General features: G+C 43.2%; 1 protein-coding gene across 1 annotated transcript in view; it reads right to left on the reverse strand.

Moving 5' to 3' along the window:
* The window catches only part of ttyh2 (tweety family member 2), a 51,883-nt gene extending 30,576 nt beyond the window's left edge, over positions 1-21,307 (reverse strand). Inside the window, 2 exon segments of the mRNA XM_030775617.1 lie at positions 3,752-3,927; positions 20,875-21,307. Coding sequence (XP_030631477.1) covers positions 3,752-3,927; positions 20,875-21,003 — 305 coding nt within the window. The 5' untranslated portion in view covers positions 21,004-21,307.
* Positions 21,308-21,511: the final 204 nt, after the last annotated feature.

A 21,511-nucleotide genomic window follows, 5' to 3' on the forward strand; every position in this document is an offset into this window, starting at 1 on the left:
TGAGATGTGACTGGTGAGATGTGAAGGGTGAGATGTAACTGGTGAGATGTGATTGGTGAGATGTGAAGGGTGAGATGTGACTGATGAGATGCAATTGGTGAGATGTAATTGGTGAGATGTGATTGGTGAGATGTGAAGGGTAAGATGTGACTGGTGAGATGTGACTGGTGAGATGTGAAGGGTGAGATGTGACTGGTGAGATGTGAAGGGTGAGATGTGACTGGTGAGATGTGAAGGGTGAGATGGGACTGGTGAGATGTGAAGGGTGAGATCTACTGCTTCACACACATAAACTTTTTTTTCTCATTTGGACCCAGTTCCCTGCTTTACTTCTGAAATTTTGAGAGCCGGTCAGAGAGACAAGAGAAGCTCTGGAATGCTGTACTCTTCTGGAGTGGGAATATAGCCAAGAGACAAGAAGAAAATAGAAATAGAGCAGTGTCAGAGGAGGACATTTCATGAAAGGAATATTAAAAAAAAAAAACAGTCTGGGTGTTTGTCTGAGGAAATGCAGTTTGCTTGCCTGTCTTTGAAAACACTGAAATGTTTGTCTTGAAACAGCCAAGAAAAGAAAAAAGAAATCTATTTTAAAGAATGATTACGCCATCACCACAACACGAGCGGTACACTGAAATGTCAGAGAGCAGTCTTGGACGACCTTCTCTTTTTTTGGCCGTAAAATGCTTAAGGCCGCGGCGACAGGAATACATGGAGCGATGGGCAGTCCAGTGAAAAGCAGGCGACGTCTGGCCCGCCTGGCAGCGACAGAGCTCCCGGCTCCACTTCTGCTATTCAGACAAGACCTTAATTTACCACAGTTTATTTGGTTATGTGACTGTTTACACCACAGAGGAAATTAAACGCACCAGATTGACACTTAACCTAATCACACATCATAATCCTGTGCCAGCGTTTTTTGTTTTTTTTTTCTGTACCCGGCACTAGTCATATGATCCACTTTGATCACACAAAGCACAAGTCTATTGAAAACGTCAGTTAAATTTAATTTAGAGTTCTGGCCTGCTTTAGCCTTCAGTCTGCTTGGGCCTATGAGAATGAGTGGAATGTAAAGGAGTTTGGCTTGTTCCACAGGGGGGAGGCTAAATGCTGTCCTGATCTTACATTACATGATGTCATTACAGACACACAGGGTGCTCCGATTGGGCTGCTGCTAACGCAAAATTTATTTATACAATCCCATTAAGCAGAAAGGTCTGTTTGGGAAATATAAGGACATGAGAGAATCTGTTAGGGGTTTGTTGCCAATGGGGCTAGAGCTCCTTTAACACTCTCAGAGTTTGTGAAATATAGTAATGTTTATCCGACTATTAAGACCAGCCCTCAGCTTCCTCTAAACTGACATTTAAATAAACAGAAATATCCTTTCTTTATAGGTATGACAGGAAACCACAGTTACTTTGGTGATTGCCTTTTTTGATGACATTTCATACACACTGGTCTCAGTTCTGTCTCCCTACACAACACCACAGACACACACAATTTATACCTGAGTTATATGATAAATATTTGGGCTGTGTTACCATGGTAGTTACTAAGACATCAACTCATTTCATTTCAGCTAACACTACACACTACGGACAAATCCTGTTAAACAACATTTGAACAAAGAGCTTGAGTCATCCATATATACAAAAGACATCTGATAAGAATCTTTGCTCATTCTCTGAATTCATTAAATAAAAAAACAAAAACAAAGACAAAACAAAACACACACATGCACGCGCACATATGCGCGCACGCACACACACATACACACATACATACACACGCACACACACCCAGCTAAAAGAACTGAGTTGGGCTATGCTTTTAGCGCTCTTAACTGCCTTTGAGGAGGATGTGTCTGTCATTACTCAACAAGGCATCCTGGGCACCACTCACAACACTAACATAAAAAAGTAACACAGTCGCTATCTGGCCAGTAGAGGCTAAAACCTCTGAATAATGGCGTGCTACTTAACTGGGTTCAGTTTGTTTGACTCAGAGTGTCCTAAAAGACCTGCCCAAGAGAACAGAACCAGAGACACAGCCATCTCCTCTCTGTTCTCCAGTGAACTGACCATCGAAAAATCCCTGAATGCTTGTGCCAAACCTCAACTGGCACTTTAGCTGTCAGAAAATGAGGCCCCACTTTACTCTAACCATCTATGATGTGCTTTCGTAAATGTAAGCATGGATGCATCTTAAAAAGAGAAGAAGCCACAGGTCAGGAGGTCACACTGGAAACACGTTAGCACACAACCAAAACAGCTGTCGACACTTCAGTTTAAAAGAGCCACATTTTCCCTTTCTTAACTGAAGTTGGTTGACTGTGGTGCAGTGTTGGGTTTAGACTAACTTCTTTTACCAGAGAGACCAAAACAGCATTCCATTCCTTCCTTTAATCTGAAACCACCCCACCACACTTAACCCTTCAGCGGACCTTGTCCTCAGAACAGATGGGACCGGCGGACCAGCTGACTGTGCCTAACTTAATAAGCACAGCAGACTGACACCGTACGGGCCCCCGTCACGAGTTCCAGACCTACCCCTCTCCACTTCCCCTCTCCTCTCCTCCCCTCCCCTCTCTTCTCCACTCCTCTCCTCTTCTCTCCTCTCCTGAATTGATTTAGCCCTTTGGGGTAGTGAGATTTGTTCTGCCTAGTCACCAGAGGAAAAAATCTAACGATGTAATCACAGCGCAAGGCTATGTGTTCAGAGATACCTTAGCATGAGGATGTGTTGGATAAATGCTTTACTGTGTGCAGTGTAAGGACAGCAGCTACAGGTCCACACACAGAAATATCCTTCTACAATTAACAGCAAGTCCATTATACAACTAAGCAGAATCAACAACAGGTCAACTATAAAAAGCTTAATGAAAAGCTCAACTCTGTGATCATCTGTCCTGACGCTAGCATCTGCTAAGTAATCCACTCACTGAATGTCTGATCTCAGACACCCTGTTTAAGACTTTTCAAATTTTCTTAATGGTAAAGTCTATCCTCTCAAATAAAAGGACAGTAAACATGGCTACCTTAGAGAAAGGCCTCTCTGGACCTCCAGTCAACAGTAGCAGCAATGAACGGCCCCATTGACTGCTCTGTACTCTCACTCATGTGATTCTGTCGTGGTATGTCTGACCAGAATTCCCAAACTGTAGGGAATTCTTCAACGGCATAGTCAATGAATGTTTTCTCCACAGCCCCTGGCTGATCCGGACACCCACGGACAATGGAGAGATTACAAATGACACAATTGGCAAGTCTTTCCATAGACAGCCAGCACTAATGCTCTTCAAGTCAACACTGCAGAACTTTGTCAGGACAGCCTGAGGACACTCAGGGACTGGACTGATCTGTAAAACTTGAGACAGCCGTGGGCACACCAAGAGAGATCTCACACACCACTTGTCCCATTATTGTGCCCATAAATCAAACAGAATTAACCGACCTGTTTGGGGTTGATCTGCCTGCTCCTTGTTTCACACCATACTCCCATTTAAGGAGAAAAGGACCAGGATTCTTCCATTGCTACTACACATGTGTGTGTGATGATGAAAGTTTAAAATGTAAAACTGTAAAGACACTGATACAACAGCTAATTGAGCCCCATACTTGTGTGATTCTGGATAAACTGGATAACTTGCTGTTTCATTCAGACACAGAAATAAACCAGTCAGGTTCTGTTTGTGTTAGTGCAACCAAAAACACATCACCTGAATGCAAGAGGGATTGTGTGTAATGCTTACCAGCTGATGAGGCCAGCAGCGACGGCGGCCCACGTCACACAGCATGAGCTGGGCTTCTTACTCTCCTCCTCTTCCTCATCCTTCCGACAGCAGCACAGACAACTCAGGTACACAGCCAGGCCCAGCAGGTTCAGACCCAGACCGGCTGCCGCCACACAGCCCAGGAATATCAGAGACTGTGGGAGAGAGAGAGAGAGAGTAAGTGAGTGAGAGAAAGAGAGAGAGAGAGAGAGAGAGAGTAAGTGAGTGAGAGAGAGAGAGAGAGAGAGAGAGTAAGTGAGTGAGAGAGAGAGAGACAGTGAGAGAGAGGAACATTGTAAGGTTTTTCCCTGAGCACAGAGATACGGTTAATTTTCCATGTAACATATTGACAGTAAGTAGGTCTACTCCACCTCCTCGCTGATATTTGTCTTCCAGTTCTACAGCTGGTAGCTGAACACAGGCATAATATCATTTATATCTCTGTTTTCATAAGGTACACACTCAGAGTTTAATGTGTGCATTTATTGTTTAAACTGACATGCTACAGACACCAGTGGTTTAAGCCTATAGTCACTGGAGATATGATAGGCATGTCTATGACACAATCTGACATCACTGAAATGTTAAGAACCTCAATCCTTTTCACATGGGAAACTATCATGTTCCACACGGGAATAACAGATTTTGAACAATTTTTTGACCTTTAATGGACAAGTGGTTTGTCTCATGCTTTAAAATAGACTCCGTCTGAAACATTTTTCAAACCAGTTTGCCCTAGTTATGCCTCAGCTCCTCATTCAGCTTCACGGCTTCTGCGACATAAAAGACTGACTAATGACAGCACCCCAGTCCTCCAGAGACACAATGAGCAATACCAAGTAAACACGAATTATGTGGAAAGAAAATTGTGTCTAAATATGCAAACCACTGATCAGACATGGTGAGTAGAGAGACGAGAGTACACACACACACACACACACACACACACACACACACACACATTCATGCATGCGCGCGCACACACACACACACACGGGGCCCTTTAACTTCTTGCTTCTGAAACGAGGTGAAGGAAGCAGGATGAAAATAGCAGCCAAACAGGGTTAGAGCGATGTAGGACAATGTGGGACAATGTTTCCTTTCACACTATCTCTAAGTTCTCCTGTCTCTCTCATCTTCTTTTTCTCTGTTTTGTCTTTTTCCATTTGTGTGGGAGGTTAGCATTAAGACCTCTTTCCATGGTGAAAAATAACCCTTGCTCTTTACCAACCCTTCCCTCAAACCTTCAGTAAAAACACCACACAGTCTTTAACCATCAATGCCACTGGCATCCAACACAGAGAACAGAGAGCTTTTTTTTTTTTTTTTTGTGCAAGCTACCAGAGCTTTGGACAATGTTAGACAGTACTAAGGAAAGCTAGAAGAGGTTCACACAGAGGTTGGCGCAAAAAATAATCACGTTTCAAGAAGCCTCAGCATCAAACTAACTCTTAGCGTGAGCTCATGGCCTACTTGCACACCTTGTCAGAAACTCTTGTGTCCTAATGTTGAAAATCAGTGCAAATTCAAGCTCTGAACTGTTTCTGGTTTTAGAAAAGTCATAGATAAATTAAAATTGCACAATGCAGCTTTGGCTCCAGCACAAATGATACGGTTCAGTCAGTTGTGCTATATATGCTGAATCCCGTCTGCCGCTCACTGAAGTGCAAAAGTCGTCCATCGTCAGGTCCCTCAAATGTTTTTCACAAAATGCATCAGGGGCTTAGGTCAAAGTGTGATGTGTTCCTCATAAACCATGATCTGTTTCCTGACTTTCTAAATGTGGGACAGATCAGCTTTCTGTACAGAACCCTCTAGGGATTGTCCCAGTTTGAAGGACATTTTTTGGTGATGTATAAAAGCTCTAGAAATGTCAGAAATTTCTTGGAGTTCCTCCACTGCAGGATCTTGACTGGTTCATTCTCCTGAACATGCTCATGCTTGGGAGGATGGAGATCAGAGTTTGACGAGGATGTAATGAGTCAGAATAAGAGAGAAAAAGAGGACCAGTTTGTTTGATGCTTCTTACAGACTTTTGGGCAGATCTGTTTGATCTATATAAACTTATGTAACCTGCAGACACATCAGTGGACACTAACCTCCATAAAGCACCAACCTGTCAACAACACGTTTGTCACCAACACGTCCACCATGGTGTGCCAGCGCAGTCATTCTCTCATCTCTCAACACAGACAGTGTTTCTGAAAGAGTCTGGCTTGAAACTCTGTCTTCTCTGTCACCTACCTCAGATTCAAGGGCTGCTCTCAGGCTGCTTTTACTCACATTTTTTTTAGCTCTCTCAGCAATTTTTTGAACATCTAAAACTCCAAATTAACTGAACTTTAAGAGTGTGCTTGTTTTAACACTCATGGGCATCCACTCTGGATTATGTGGAGGTTCTGTTACCAGGCAAAGATTGGGGAAAACATGGGTGTACGATGGAGTGTACTGTGTCTGGAGAAAATAGCAATGCTACATCACAGTGACCGGAGTCGGCCTCCAGGTCTGAGAGGAGCTAGGTGATCTCCTCCTGTTAGAAGCAGCTGTTCTGGAGAAGGATGAGGGGCTAAACTAACAGCTGGGCTGACGAGGTTGGTGTGTTTAGTCTACAGCAGGACACTGCCAATGAGGTGAGAGAGAGAGAGATAGAGAGAAAGAGCTGTCTTTGGGCAGCGTGTAAAGGGATTAAGCCTGACTGTGTGAGATCATTAATAAACACGGAGGGTGAGAAAGAGCTGGTTTGGGGAGGTGGGGTTTGCGAGCATTAAGATACACATACACACACACACACAGTTTTGCCTTGGCAACCTTCAGGGTGCTGAGAGGGACGTGTACGCAGTGGACGGGTGAGAGGGACGTGTACGCAGTGGACGGGTGAGTGGGACGTGTACGCAGTGGACGGGTGAGAGGGACGTGTACGCAGTGGACGGGTGAGTGGGACGTGTACGCAGTGGACGGGTGAGAGGGACGTGTACGCAGTGGACGGGTGAGTGGGACGTGTACGCAGTGGACGGGTGAGAGGGACGTGTACGCAGTGGACGGGTGAGTGGGACGTGTACGCAGTGGACGGGTGAGTGGGACGTGTACGCAGTGGACGGGTGAGAGGGACGTGTATGCAGTGGATGGGTGAGAGGGACGTGTATGCAGTGGACGGGTGAATGGGACGTGTATGCAGTGGATGGGTGAGAGGGACGTGTATGCAGTGGACGGGTGAATGGGACGTGTATGCAGTGGATGGGTGAGAGGGACGTGTATGCAGTGGACGGGTGAGTGGGACGTGTATGCGGTGGATGGGTGAGTGGGACGTGTACGCAGTGGATGGGTGAGTGGGACGTGTATGCAGTGGACGGGTGAGTGGGACGTGTATGCAGTGGACGGGTGAGAGGGACGTGTATGCAGTGGACGGGTGAGTGGGACGTGTATGCAGTGGACGGGTGAGCGGGACATTGTCAGAATGTGTTTGAATTGCAAAGCATGTGACTCATCTGATGAATCTGCCCGAGTGCAAAAAACCTCGTGATTCCTCCACCAGTCAGGAAACACTACTGCACTACTGCAGGAGGGAAAAACCCAGAGGACACGAGACAGAGAGAGAGAGAGAGAGACAGAGACAGAGAGAAAGAGAGAAAGCAAAAGCCAAAATACCGTGAAATTAATAACTGAATACATGGATAAACTATCAGGGGCTTTCAAATGAACAAACCAATTTCTGTAGAGTAAATTTGGTATCAGCTCTATGAGAGCAAATTGATCTGAAAGACCCACACTCTCTGTCTTCACTGTGCTAATGGGTTTGCTTTTCCTCTTCCCCTAAAAATCTCCCCAAATGTGCACGCACGCACACACACACACACACACACACACACACACACACAGAGCGGGTTTGTCATAATAATAGCAGAGTATGAATAATGGAACAGCTGTATTCGCTCAGGCACACACACACACACACACACGCACGCGCACACACATGCACGCGCACACACACACACACACAGCACCCAGCACGTATGCGCTCAAACGTACACAAACAGCTCACAGCAAAGCACAAAATAAATGAACATACTTTATTTATTAGCTACATTTGGAATTATAATCCTAAATCACTCAGTATCTAAACTGAGTAAGACTAAACTGAGAACCTGTGCTAGTGGGTGACATTATTATAATTTTTTAAATATTAATGATTTGATAGATATATCTGTCACTGTAATTCCCTCATTAGATACACATCACGGAACTGCATTCTGCCTTCTCCTCTTCAAAGATCTCTTTCTCTTACACACACACACACACACACACCCACGCACACACATAGGGTTCTCTTCTGTTCTTACAACAGTCTGTCCCCATTCTCATTCACTCCCCATTTTCACACCACTCTTTCTATATCTTTCTTGTGCTTTTTTTGTCTCTATTCTCTTAGAGATAGAGTGATCATACAAGACAGAGTGAAAGAGAAAGAGAGAGAGAGAGAGTAAGAGGTGGGGATAAGGGCAGGCTGTAAGACTGAGATAATGGAAGATGCAGCTTTGCAGAAATATAAATTCGTAAAAATATGATATATTAATGAAAAAGACTCAGAAAGCAGGATGATGAATGATGAGAAGATGGGGAGGAAGGGTGAAATGAGATAATGAAAAAGAAGAAAGACTGAGAGAGATGGGGGTAAACTGAACTGAAAATGTAAGGAAAGGAGAGGTGTTGGGGGGATAGGGGCAGTAATTCAGAGAGACATGAGGAGAAAGAATAAAAAAAGATAAAAAAAGAGGGAATATGAACAAGGAGAGTCCAGTTTCACCTCAATTCAGAACAAAGAGGGCGCGTGTACGTGCATGGGCGTGTGTGTGTGGTGTGCATATGTGTGGTGTGTGTATTTGTGTGAGGTCACCATATGCCACATACCACACTGAATTCTGGGACATTTTAGAAGACTAGTGCTGTTTAACTCTAACAATGATTGTTTCAGCATCCTCTCTTCCTCATAAATTAAGTCTAACTGAAGCCCTGGCAACATTACGCCCGAAAAGCTGGATTTTTTTTTCTTCCTTCCTTAAAAAAAATAACATGTTTTTAAAAAGCATGAAGATGCTGCATCTTCCACATCTGAAAATACTAGATACACTGCTCGTTTAGAGCTATCCACAAACATTTACATTTACATTTATTCGTTTAGCAGTCGTTTTTATCCAAAGCAGCCTCCAAGACAGGCAGAATACAAACCAAATAAACCCAAATGATTTCTGGGTTTGAATATGTACACAGATACAAACACAGTGAAAGATGATTATGCGATTTCCATATTCATTTTGTCTCTATTTTAAAGCCCAAGTTAATGTTTTGCTTGGAGCAAACATTAACCTTTACATATTTTCCCGACATAGAATCCAACAGACCATTTGTCAGATACTGAGACCTGCCTGGCAGTACTGTTACTGTATGTTACACAGGACAAATGGATGAATACATCAGCGTGACAAAATGAGCCACATTAACAGACTGGACAAAGGCTTGACTCTGCTTTCTTTTTATTTTGAGAACCTTGTTCTGAAACCCTGAAATTTGAGTTAACCCGCAACAGGCGCATATGAATCTAGGCCCTACTAGACAGAATATGCTGTCTGATAGGGGTAAAATGGGCCCACTGTAGATTTGCCATCTCCCTATTTTTTTCCTTCTTCTTCTTCTTCTTCTTCTTCTTCTTCTTCTCTTTCTCTCTTACTCTGTGACGCTCCTGAGGTGCGTCTGGCGCCAACTAAAAAAAAATATATATATATAATAGTTCCTTGACAGATGGTTGTTTTTACCGCTATAAGCTCCCTTTTCAACACACATTTAGTTTCTGATTACTGCTAAGGAGCAGCTGCTGAATTGTCTCAGTCAAACCAGACACAGCACAAAAGATCTGGCTACGATAAATCCCTGATAAAAAAACGCCCCCGTCAAATGCTCATCACACTCTCTGACAGACAGACGGGCTTCCTGACAGAGTGGGTGTAAATGAGTTGTCACAGACAAAGCGTTTTTTAGGAGAGGTGTCACATGCAGCTTACAGCCTGGTGAGAGTCCCAACCCAGCAGATATTTAACAAAGGGTTTTCTGAAATGTTGCTCCTGTATGCTGATCCAGGATCAGTCCTGGGCTGTTGGTTTACATTGGTGAGACTTGATTTGAGGTGGTCTCTGATCAGGACTAAAAGGGTAACTGTCATCATTCTTCATGGATGGCAAAACCTGTACGAATGTCCAGGGCAGGTCCTTGGGTCACGTGTCCTTGTATCTCAGGCTGCGTTTGGACGCCTGAGCATACACTCCAACTCAGCAATGCTCTCTACAGACCAGTATTTAAACATTTAACATCCATCATCTGGATCAAACCCTTTTAAAACAGCTCACTTTTCTTAAAAGTTCACTTCTCTTAAAAGCAGTGTTAGATGTTGTTGACATCTGGACGTATTTTGACAGGAGGCAAATTGTGATTTGGATGTTTTCTGATATATTATCTGACAGACCAATATTCACCAGTGTTTTCTGTTGTGTACATTTTGAAATCCAGTATGTGTGTGAATGGTGTGACTATTGTGGTCTGGTCTGAGTGAAACCAGCTTCACATCCTGATACTACTTCACCTTGTCACCCAAATGAGAGCAGGATCAAACCGGGTCACACATCCATCAGAAAGCCCTGCACTAGCAAGAAACAGGGTTTTGTTGTTGTCGTTATTTTAATCCATTTTTGAAAACAAAAACTGTTGTTTATTTGGCTGACAAAAGGGAAAAATTCCCCTTTACCTCACTGTTTTGACACAACATAAATGTTATGTGTAAAAAACCGCCAGCATGACCAAACGGATGGTCCTGTTCATGCTATTGGTTTTGCATGAGTCCAGAACCTGTTGAAGTTTTCTCAGCGTTCATATCTGCATCAGTGTAAAGCTTTGACAACCTCAGAGCACTCTCCATCCGAATTATATCTGGTTTACATCATTACAAAGGAACAGTTGAAACAACACCTCCAACTCCATCACTGAACTGAGCTCTTCACTGCCACAGTGTTTGTAAATATGACAAAGTGCCTCTATGGCAACACGAGAAAGGATCATTTTAAATGAAACATTTTCTAGAGTCTGCCTGTCTTATAAATTGGAAAAAGGTCACTGCTGAAAAGATCGTCTTCCAAAATCACACAGGAGAATGTCTGAACGGACTGATCCAGCTGAGTTGAGTATGCGCACATGCTGGGAAGTATGCTGGCCAAACAAACTGTGTTTTTTCCAGCTGTGTGGTTGCCATGGGTGGTGGGAAACAGCTGGAAGATGGTCGTTAGGTTTCTAGCCACTGTGCTGGGTTGCCAGATCTTTGCAAGGATGACAAGCAGTGGGTTGCCAGATTCTCATAAGGACGGAAAACCCTAACCAAACCGAAATTAGCTAACTGTGATAAAGTCAAAAACACCACAAACTAATATCAAAAACTGGATGCTCAGTAAGTGTTTTTTAAAGGGGAATCTGCCTACAGATAGTCCTGAGTTCACCAGCACACTAAAATATTTTGTATATGTTTAAGATCTTTTTCAGACACTTTTTCATTGGACAAATGAACAAGTGCAGTGAATGGACAAAAAGTACAACTTACAGCAGCAATGTTTTCAAAAATGGGCCAAAACAATAAGAGGTGGACTCACTGGAGTGATGTGAGGTCATAAACGGAAACAGAGTTATGACAAAACAGTGATGTGAGCCCTTAGGACTGACTGTCAGCAGCGTTCACCCTTCAAAAAGTAAAGGTCAAAGTGCACGTGACCTTTGACACTGACAGAACAGCGACTGAAAAGTACATAATGTAATGGAGATGCGACTTATTTTCACAAAAAACGCATCCCAAATTCTCTGAGGATACAACATTCAAAATCATGTTGGCTATTTGTGTTCTTAAGACCCTGAATAAAAAAGTCAATATAGACTAATGTGAGAGATTTCAAATGTCACCTAACTGTGTACCCTGGACAGTAATATGAAGCACGACTGAAGTGAGCTGACATCAGCAGAAAAAGGCCCTCTTTAAATGTCAATGGAGCATCCTCTCCCTCGTTTCCTCCTGTTCCTCTAGGCTGATCTGGGGGGGGGGGGGGGGGGGGGGGGGGGGGGGTCTGTGTCTTTTCAGCAGAGTGCGCTTGAATAATCCTGCCCACTCTCACAGCTGGGACACCATTCCATCCAAGAGGAACAAGTTATGGGTTACGGACGAGGAGGAGAGGGGGGAAGGGAGGGCGACAGAGAGAGAGAGAGAGAGAGAGAGAGAGAGAGAGAGAGAAAGAGCAGAGCTCACAGCTAGCTCCTCGAGGTTGATCTGTGTGCACTCTTCTGAGCATGCTCATCAATGTTTACCATGACAAACAGACCTTCTCCAGAGCTTTCGGAGGTAGGCAAAGTGTGTCTGTTTGTGTGTGTGTGTGTGTGTGTGTGTGTGTGTGTGTGTGTGTTTCCACATCAAAAATGCAAGAGGGTGTGGTGAACAGAACCGAATGTCTCTCAGTGTTACTGTGTGCTGCCACAATGCTGTACAGTGTAGAAAAAGTCTCCCTCTTCACATTTAGGAATGGTTAGTGAGTTTGAGGTGTCCTGGGAGAATAAAACAAAGAACAAGACGGTGATGTCACAAAAAGAGCATTGGGGCTTAACCTGGGACCAGGCCATGTCTAATTTCACTGAAATCAACGTGGTGTCTGGTTTCATCAAAATCAGTGTGCCAGCGAGGTGCAATGGCTGCTTCCTCTCCGGGCTCCAAGCGTCCTCCTCCTCCCAGGACACACCCCAGTAACAAAGGGTTCATCCCACCCCCCTCCTTCTGCCCCCTCCCCCTTCCCCCAGTAACACCACCACTCCTTTGTTCTCTGAGTGAGGCTGCTCTGCCGTATGCTTCCAGCCATCCCACTCATCTATGAAGCCTCAGACCAGGCACTAACACATGATCCACTACTCAAATGCTGGGCTGCTACAACAATCCATGCTTTCATGTGTCGAGCCCACACCTTGGGCCAAGCTGAGGCTGTTAACACCACTCTAAAGCCTTGTGCTAAAAGATTCCAAACAGAGGGCTGTGTGTTGTGTTCAGACTGTCTGTGCGAGGGTGAAATGTCAGAGTTATCCCTACCACTGATGCATTACACGTCTGCATTCTGAGCGTTGAGGATAAGGAGGGCTAGAATGGCTAAATTAGAATAAGTGGGATCATTCACAGTGACCTTGGCCATAACCCTGGGCCAGAGAGGCGTTATTCAGATTCAGCAGAGCAGCAGAGGCTAATTACTGGGTGCGTGTTCTCAGAGATGACTGTGGAACATTACCGCACTGAAATGTGAAAAGGTTTCTGGCACCTCTGTAAAATAGAAAGTGTGAAAAGATCAAAATACCTTCTCTGAAAGAGGAGCAACATCAGCAAAATCCATCTATTAGTTAAACTCATCAGTGGACTGGTCATGAACTGTATGGGCACATCTCCACCTTAGAACAACAGCAAGATAAAAGGCAGGATTCATTTTAGTCAGCCGCTGCATGTGACTTTTTCGTCTTTAGACATATAAGGATACTCGTACTGTTCTGAATTAGACCTAAATTTTGATTTGGAGAGAGGGAGGGAGGGAGAGGGGGGGGGAAGAAAGAAAGAGAATCTTGATCACTGTTTCCTGTTGGTCCGGTCCAGTAGCAGGCCTGTGTACCTCAGTCTGAGGATCAGGTCTGGAGCTGATGGGGGAGTCAGTGTGATATTAGTAGGGGTTGCACAGAGTACTCGAGCATTTGAGTACTTGAGAAATTACATCAGTTCTCGAGTTTCTACATTATCGTTGAGTACTCATTAGTCACTTGATGCTAGATCTCACACACACTCACTTTCCAGTTAGGTAAAGAAGTGAGAGGATAACGACAGCAGAAAAGGGTGAGGCGAATGTTTGTTTACATTATTGTTGTATTTCACTGTGCAAATTTTCGTTCCAAACTGTTGTTGTGATGAAATAAACATGCAACAATTGTGAGCTGTGGATGGATTTCTCAAGGGTGGCTCTAACATCGAATGTCATTTAATAGACTAGGCTACTACACTAATGCGGGCGAACAAATTAATGTTAAAATTAGATGCAGGCAAATATGACTAATTTAATTTTTAAGTCGGTTAGGCTTACTAGTCATGGGCAGGCAAAAAAACAGTCAATATATCTAAACACAATAAGAACACTTAACAGAGAAATAATTATGTGTTTTCAGATTTACCCAGATTAATGTGCACAACCCAGTTTGTTGACTGAACTTTCTATCTTGGGCTACGGTAGAATGTTGGTATCAGTAATGTTAAAATATCGTCGGTATCATCCATACTTCACCATTGCGTAAGGTAAGACCAAGTGTTATCTTCATATCATATCGTTGATTTTATGCTTTGCTCTATGTGCTGAGACCAACCGCATCATAGTTGCTTAATCTTTTAATTGATGGGGAGCAATATTTCCTGATGGACCACCAGGCTAAAAGACTGGACCTTGTCATGGCATCATATGTCTGATTAGACTTTACCTCAGCATTTTCAATACAGAATACAGTGACACAGGAGCCAATGGCCTGGAGTCAGACACTCCAGTTAAACAAAGGTCCACAAACAAAGAGGGATGACAAGAGAATCTGCCATACAAGAGACTAGGTACAACACATTCATTCATCTAATTGATTCATTGGGATCGGTCATGAGGAACGAGTTTAACCCAAACATTCAGTGTGACAAGAAAGCATTTCACCATTTTATTACTCACTACACAGCCGAGCACCAGTGCTCCCACTGTTCCCAGTATTCCAATCCACATATCGAACGCGTGACAGACACACTGCGGTTTTCAGACGAAAGAGAACTGAGAATATAGATTTTTCTGAAGCCAAAGGAAATAAATACCAGTTAGTAAGGGGAAAGGAGAGGGACCCTCTGCAACAGAACCCATCAATTTTTTTTTCACCATTTAGAACTCTATGAAGAATGACACTCTTTCCTTATAAACTGATCAACACAGAAACTTCATTAATTTCACTCACTTTGGTGAAATGCATCTCAATCTTGGTCCTCTGTGCCCTGTGTCCTTGTTGATGTACTCATCACTAATAAAGCTTTATATGTGTAACAGTAAATGTTCTCCTCCGAAGACCTCTTAAACATTTTTTCCCTACAAGTGAAAAGCAGATTCATGAAAGCAGATACAAAGTAAAACCATGTTTTAAAGTGTTCACGTATCAGGTCCTCAGGGAGTTTCACACAAAACACAGAAACCAATTAAAAGGAAGTTTAAAAAAATGAGCTCTGCATCTTAGGTCTGTTGTGTGGGCATTAAAAATAGGCTAGAAGTTAAAGTGTTTTAAAAAGAAGCAGATGAATTTAAGATAAACTCATAGTAAACACTACATATGAGTCACACAAGCCTAAAGGAAACAGTGACTGAGGGACACGCTAGATCACAGATCAAGGCAGGGGAAATGATGACAGCTAGAAAGATGATTGAACTTTAGAAGATGCAAAACTGGACTTATAGACAAGAAGAGGAGCATTAAGTTGGATGCATTGGAACGTTGGAGTTCACCAATGCAGATCCAAAGCAAGTGAAACTCACTGAAACATAACAACAACCAACTGCAACAAAGTTTTCTGTTACGTCTGTGACAGATTTATTAAGGTCCTGTGCAGTCATAATTCCTGTATGTAATTCCAAAATTCCATTATTCATATGTAACTACATCCATTAACAGGAAGACCCTGCCAAGATGTAAGAAATTAGGTTATTAAGTACAAACTGCTGATTCAGTACATTTCTCATGACGTCAAATACCCCATGCGGTGTGAACAGACAGCCAGCGTCATTCACACATGTAACATATGCATGCTCTTGCAGTGGATGTCTGCGTTCGAACATGCAATCTGTTTCAGAACAGTGGAGATTAGTGTTTGTTAATTGCCACGATGAAGTGATTTGGATTTATGAAATTTAGTGGATGTGACAGATCTGGCGGAAAGTCCATGAGAGGAGACGCTTGGCCAAATGCTCAATGACCAGTTATCCCCACGGAGTGCTTCAATTACAGCGACAACAAACAGGCAATCTGTTCACACGGCAACACGCCTCACAGCGCCTTCAACAGGCTACTAAACAAAGCAACCAAACAATGGCGCCGCACCGAACTGTGTGGTTTTAACACGACTGTTTGGACAATGACAGTGGCTCTGATAAAATCACAGTGACCATTACCTTTATATCACATTGACAGTTACCTTCATATCACATTGACATTACCTTTATATCACATGTCAGGCCCATTTGCTGTGGCAAACTAAAGAAAAGAAATGTGAGAGAAATTGTGAATGAGATAAAAGATGAAGAGCGACAACACAGCAAACATAGCAAAAAAAAAAAAAAAAAAAAAAAGAGAGAGAGAGAGAAAGAGACCGAGAGAGGGGGCGGTGAGGGGGGGCGGCAAAAGAAAGGCTGACAACCTAAGAAAAAGGGAATAAAGAGATAGACTAAGTGAGGGAAAGAGAGAAAAAGAGAGAGGTCAGAAGAAAGGGGCTGTTTGGGTGCAGTGAAGCAGAACACTGTTTCCAAGGACCTTAGTCAGAGAGTTCACTGAAGCAGAAAGATCTGCTATGTGTGTGTGTGAAACTGAATACATTCCTCTCATATCAGTCTGGTTGACCCTCATAGAACTAATACATCAGCCCTTTAAGTGGCCTTTAGAAAGCTCTCTCTCTCTCTCTCTCTCTCATTTCTTTTCTACGGAGACTGTCAGCAGGGAACCGAACAACTCAGATATGTGCCTCAGAGTACAAGCAGCTTATGCTAGATCTATAGTATTTAGGGTGTGGATATTAGCCTATATATGCAATATTACACACGGTCAGTTCTGTTTACAGTATATCTATAGTATTTTGGTTGTGGATCTTAGTCTATATATGCTATATAACACATGGTCAGTTCTGTTTACAGTAACTAATGACATACCTGAACCGATTAAGAACCAAGGATGGTTAGGAACTGTGTAAACCCAGGTCTGCTAGGAAATGTGTAAACTTGGACAGGGATGGTTAGGAGCTGTGTAAACCCAGGATGGTTAAGAATTGTGTAAACTTTCATGTCAAACTAAGAAATTTGACATTTAAAATGATCTATTGTCCCACAATAATAATAATAATAATAATAATAATAATAAAATACACACAAAAAACAGATTAAATACAGATCAAATATTCCAACTTATTTAGCCCTGTAAGACAATCCTAGTTGTAAGATTTGTACTTTCATAATGTCATCCCCTGTATTTTGAACTCTCTGAGGAACACAATACCCTTCAGGCTAAAATCTGTGTAACATAGAATGGAGGACTGAGGAAGAGAGTCTACTAATCATTTGGCTCTTTCTGTATTCTACTGAGGCAAATAAACGCAAAGGCATACTTCAGCCTACTCCATCAATTCCGTTACTGTCCGGTTTGGCTGAGGTCCTAGTGGTTGGAAATTAAATTGCTGGTCTGGCCAAGTTCGCCTCTTATCTCTCTACGATGTTTGTTGCTGGTGGTTTAGAAGTTCGAACCTTTCACAACAAATTCACCTAATAGAATATCGTTCAAATTAGAAATATGAACTTTTAGCTGATGCAAATCTCCTAACGCTGAAGATGTTATGCGGAGCGATTTAAAATGATTGCTATGTCTGAAATCACATACTTCTGGAACAAACTTGCTCAAGCCCGCAGCTCGTATTCGGCTTCCACCCATTCTCGGACCTGACCGTTTTTTTTAATCAGTTAAATTGCTTAGTTCGTTTCATATAATATTATTGTATAGATATGCTTAGTGAGTACAAATCACACTATGTGGTAAGGTTATTTTTCAGAGAACTTGAAACAGTCTTTAGCGCCGTATAGTACAGGACTTTGATCCGCAGCTTGCTAAAGCAGTGCGGTAGCTGTCTGCCACTGTTCATGCGCGCTCGACAAAGCCGCAACGACAGGTTCAGTGGTTAGAGCAGGTGCGGTTTTTAGGTTGTCATAGCGACCTAGTTAAATTTTCAGCCGACCCAAATTTTGAATCTCCCTTGCCTTCCCATCATAAACGATCAGTTCTCGCGCTCTTTTCATTCAATCGGATTGATTTTCTTTTATTTAAACGACAGGTCAAATTTTGATCTCTCGGTCTTTTCACGCGTTTGTTGTTTTATGTTATGTCGATCCCTTACAGTGCTTGTCAGCACAGGTCGTCGCCCGCACGAGAAGGCCTACCAGTTGTCGAAAACGCGTATCATATCACCGCACTCTCAACCACACAACACAACATTTAAAAATCTTAACAAGCTCGACAACACGGCACAATTCTCAGGTGAATAATAATCAACGAATTATAGAAGACGCAAAGCTTCTGATTTTAAAAAAACTGTATCCGGAAGTTCTATAATTCTTTTGAAATCTAGGCGGTCGTTTTTCTCTCTCCGATGCTATCTGCAACAGAAGATCTTTCAGAAACTGTTCCGCATAATAAGGATAAACCCCTAAACCCTCCGTGAATAAAGAATCCAGCCCGCATAAAAAAACAATTGCATTAAAGCGCCCGCTTCACACAACTGCCCTTATTAAGACAGACTCTGAGACTTTGGGATAAGGCCAAGCGAACCATCCTTACACGCTCTCCGCATATTACTTTAACTGTAAAACTTCTGTGAGAACAATGTGTGTGCTGGGTTTCAAATCGAACTCAGGATTCCCGCCACATTCCCTGTGTCCCATACCCCTGCCCCCAGCCCAATCCCTGTGGACTCCACAGGACAAACAGATCCATCCACTTCCTCTAACAGAGGGAGAGAGTGAAACAGCTGTGCTCCCTATCAACGGCAGGAAATCGGTGAATCATATGGATTCAGACTCTTTGACCGATCCATAAGTGACACACTTCCTGACAGCATTTTACCCATTCAACACCCCACTGTCTGTCCACTGCCTGTCAGCACATCCATCAGCCTAACAATATTCAGTTATCACAAAGAGGAGCTGGACAAGTCATATACCAACACTGGACCTTCATTAATGGCACATTTTCGTTTCCTCGAAAAATAAAAACTCTCTCTCTCTCTCTCTCTCTCACACACACACACACACACACACATACACACACACACACACACACACACACACACACACACACACACACACACACACACACACAAACAAACACCAAGAGGCAAAATATGGGTGAGAACTGAGGTAAAGTATCATCTGTCACACTCTTTAACAACATTCTGTGATTCCCATTAACCATCTACTAATCTGGTAACGGTCATTCCTCAGAAAGATACAGAAAAGGCTACAAATAATTTTATAACTATTTTTGATACTTTACAGATCATGTACTATTTATTTACCGCTTCAAAGCAGCCCCACCTCTGCTTTGCCTGGCCGTTGGACAAAGTATGACACAACCAATTGAAACCCCTGCTGACCAGCCCAGACCTGTAGTATCTCGTGTAAGAGACAGTTACAGCAGTTGCAGAATCCACACTGGACATGGTCACAGGGTTCTCCTGGAAATGACTCTCTCTCTCTCTCTCTCTCACACACACACACACAAACACACACAGGGGGAGAGGTTCTATAAGACACCATGAGGATTAAGACGACGTTGTGTTGATCTAGCTGATCTAGCTAACACGATATAAACCACTGTCTTTGGCTTTAAGCCCATTAGAGACCATGATATGAGTCAATGTGAGGGCATTAGTAAAGAATGAACATTGCATCCATGTACTGGGGAGGGGAATGGACTGTGAATGGGGCTTGATTTAGCATTACAGAATGGGGGTCTGTTCCCCAGGGCACGTTTTCAACAACAGTGGCGGGGGTGTTCCTACGAAGGGTGTTTAGCTATCTCCACATTTACCCTCTATGGAAGCTCCACACCCATATCTGTCAGCCTGGTCTTTCTCCATACCATCAACAGTAACAGAAACAGACAGCTACAGAAATGAGCAAACCCCCCTCCCCTCCTCCACGCCCACGTCCGTTACTCCCTCATTTCATCTCCCGTACTACGGTGGCTAATAGAAGGCTGGATCCTCTTACCAGTCAGCGTATATTTTCTACTGTTTAAGTGGTGCGAGAGAAAAATGGCCCACACGAGCTTGGAAATCTCTGCGAGGTGACTTGGTAGATTGTCTGCATAATATGATGAAATGAGTAACTTTATTTAACGAACTCAAGTTAACGCTGAGAATTTGTTTGTATGCTTGTTTCATGGAATTTTATGTTTTGCTGGTGACCTGGCGGCTTTGTTCGTAACAGCAGTAAATGAGGGAAACCCCAGTTTAGAAACCACATGGCTTGACAAAATAAGCATCAATGAGAATAAGATGTCTTAAAGATTACATATCAGATAGTCCCAGTAAATACGTAGAAGTCAATGTACCAACTACAAACACATTTAAGTTACTGTATGGCTGTTTTAGTAGTAGGCTAACTATCGGACAAAACCAAGGCAAACACACGACCCTGATTTGGCAAGCTTTCCTTGCACAATTTCAAATGAGAAAATCCCGACCATGTTACATAGGACAACAAGCGACTAACGAAAGGTCTGACTGGGTGTGTCATAGGATTCCTTTTGAAGAGAGTAACATCACTATTCTGTAAATGACGAATCTATCACCAGAAATGTCCTGATCAAATGGCTCGCCGGACACGAGTTGTTTTTTCAAACTAGAATGCAAACTATAGTTACTGGGTTGGAGTAAATCGGGAGTAAGTGGTACATTCCTCATATTAACTGTAGAGTAACTGTTCTGTGATCGACCCAGCGATAACTACCCTCGATCCTGCTTCACTTATCGCGGCCGTACAATTTGCAGGAGCATGACACGCCGCCGGGCTACAACAAGGTGTCAAGTGAAAGTAAAAGACAGTCAGTCGATTACAGAGCTGAATAACCTTTGATTTGAATAAATCCTTCACTGGTAATTGAAATATAAATAAGTTGGACTCCTGCTTCTCCAGCAAGTTTTACAATAGGCGTTTGACCTGTGTTTACCGCTTACTGACCTGCTGGTAATTCTCGTCCTGTGGTTTGAACGTGTTGTCAAGGTGTTGAAATCTCAGATTGACATGAGGAAAATTATGCAGCCAGTAAATCCACCACGGAGCAATGTAATCCGCCCGTGCCGCTGCCATCCTCGCACCGAAAAATTACAGGCAAGTGGCAGTGAAGTGTAGATTACTTTCCGTTAGAGACAGACTCCGCTGTCCGTTTTAACAGGATGTTTCTTCCCTGCCCGCTCCGTGTCTTCTCAGACAATAGAAATGCATTAAGGAAAATCTTTACAACAAGCCTTCACGGAACATTTGAACGAAAACAACTATATCCCCGAAAATGAGCTTCAAGAAATTACTCCGGAGCGCTGTAGCAAAGGGTTATTTCCTACGTCCAGTTGACCCCTTTTGTTTTGGCCATTCCTCCCTTGCTCCAGTGGTCAGTCACTTTGCTCTACCACGCGGTCCGTCGAACAAGAAGCGGTTTCCACACGACGAGCTCGCGTACGTAGGCTATGGGAAAGGGGGCAGAGTTTCGAGCGGCTGAAGAGAAGATGACTATCGTGAATAAACTGAGGGTGAAGAGCTACAACCACTCTTGTTCCAGACTTTATTAAGTGATAATTGTCTTTTGGATGAATTCTTATCA

The sequence above is a fragment of the Chanos chanos genome, chromosome 5 (genome assembly GCF_902362185.1).
Source record: "Chanos chanos chromosome 5, fChaCha1.1, whole genome shotgun sequence".
Lineage (NCBI taxonomy): Eukaryota > Metazoa > Chordata > Actinopteri > Gonorynchiformes > Chanidae > Chanos > Chanos chanos.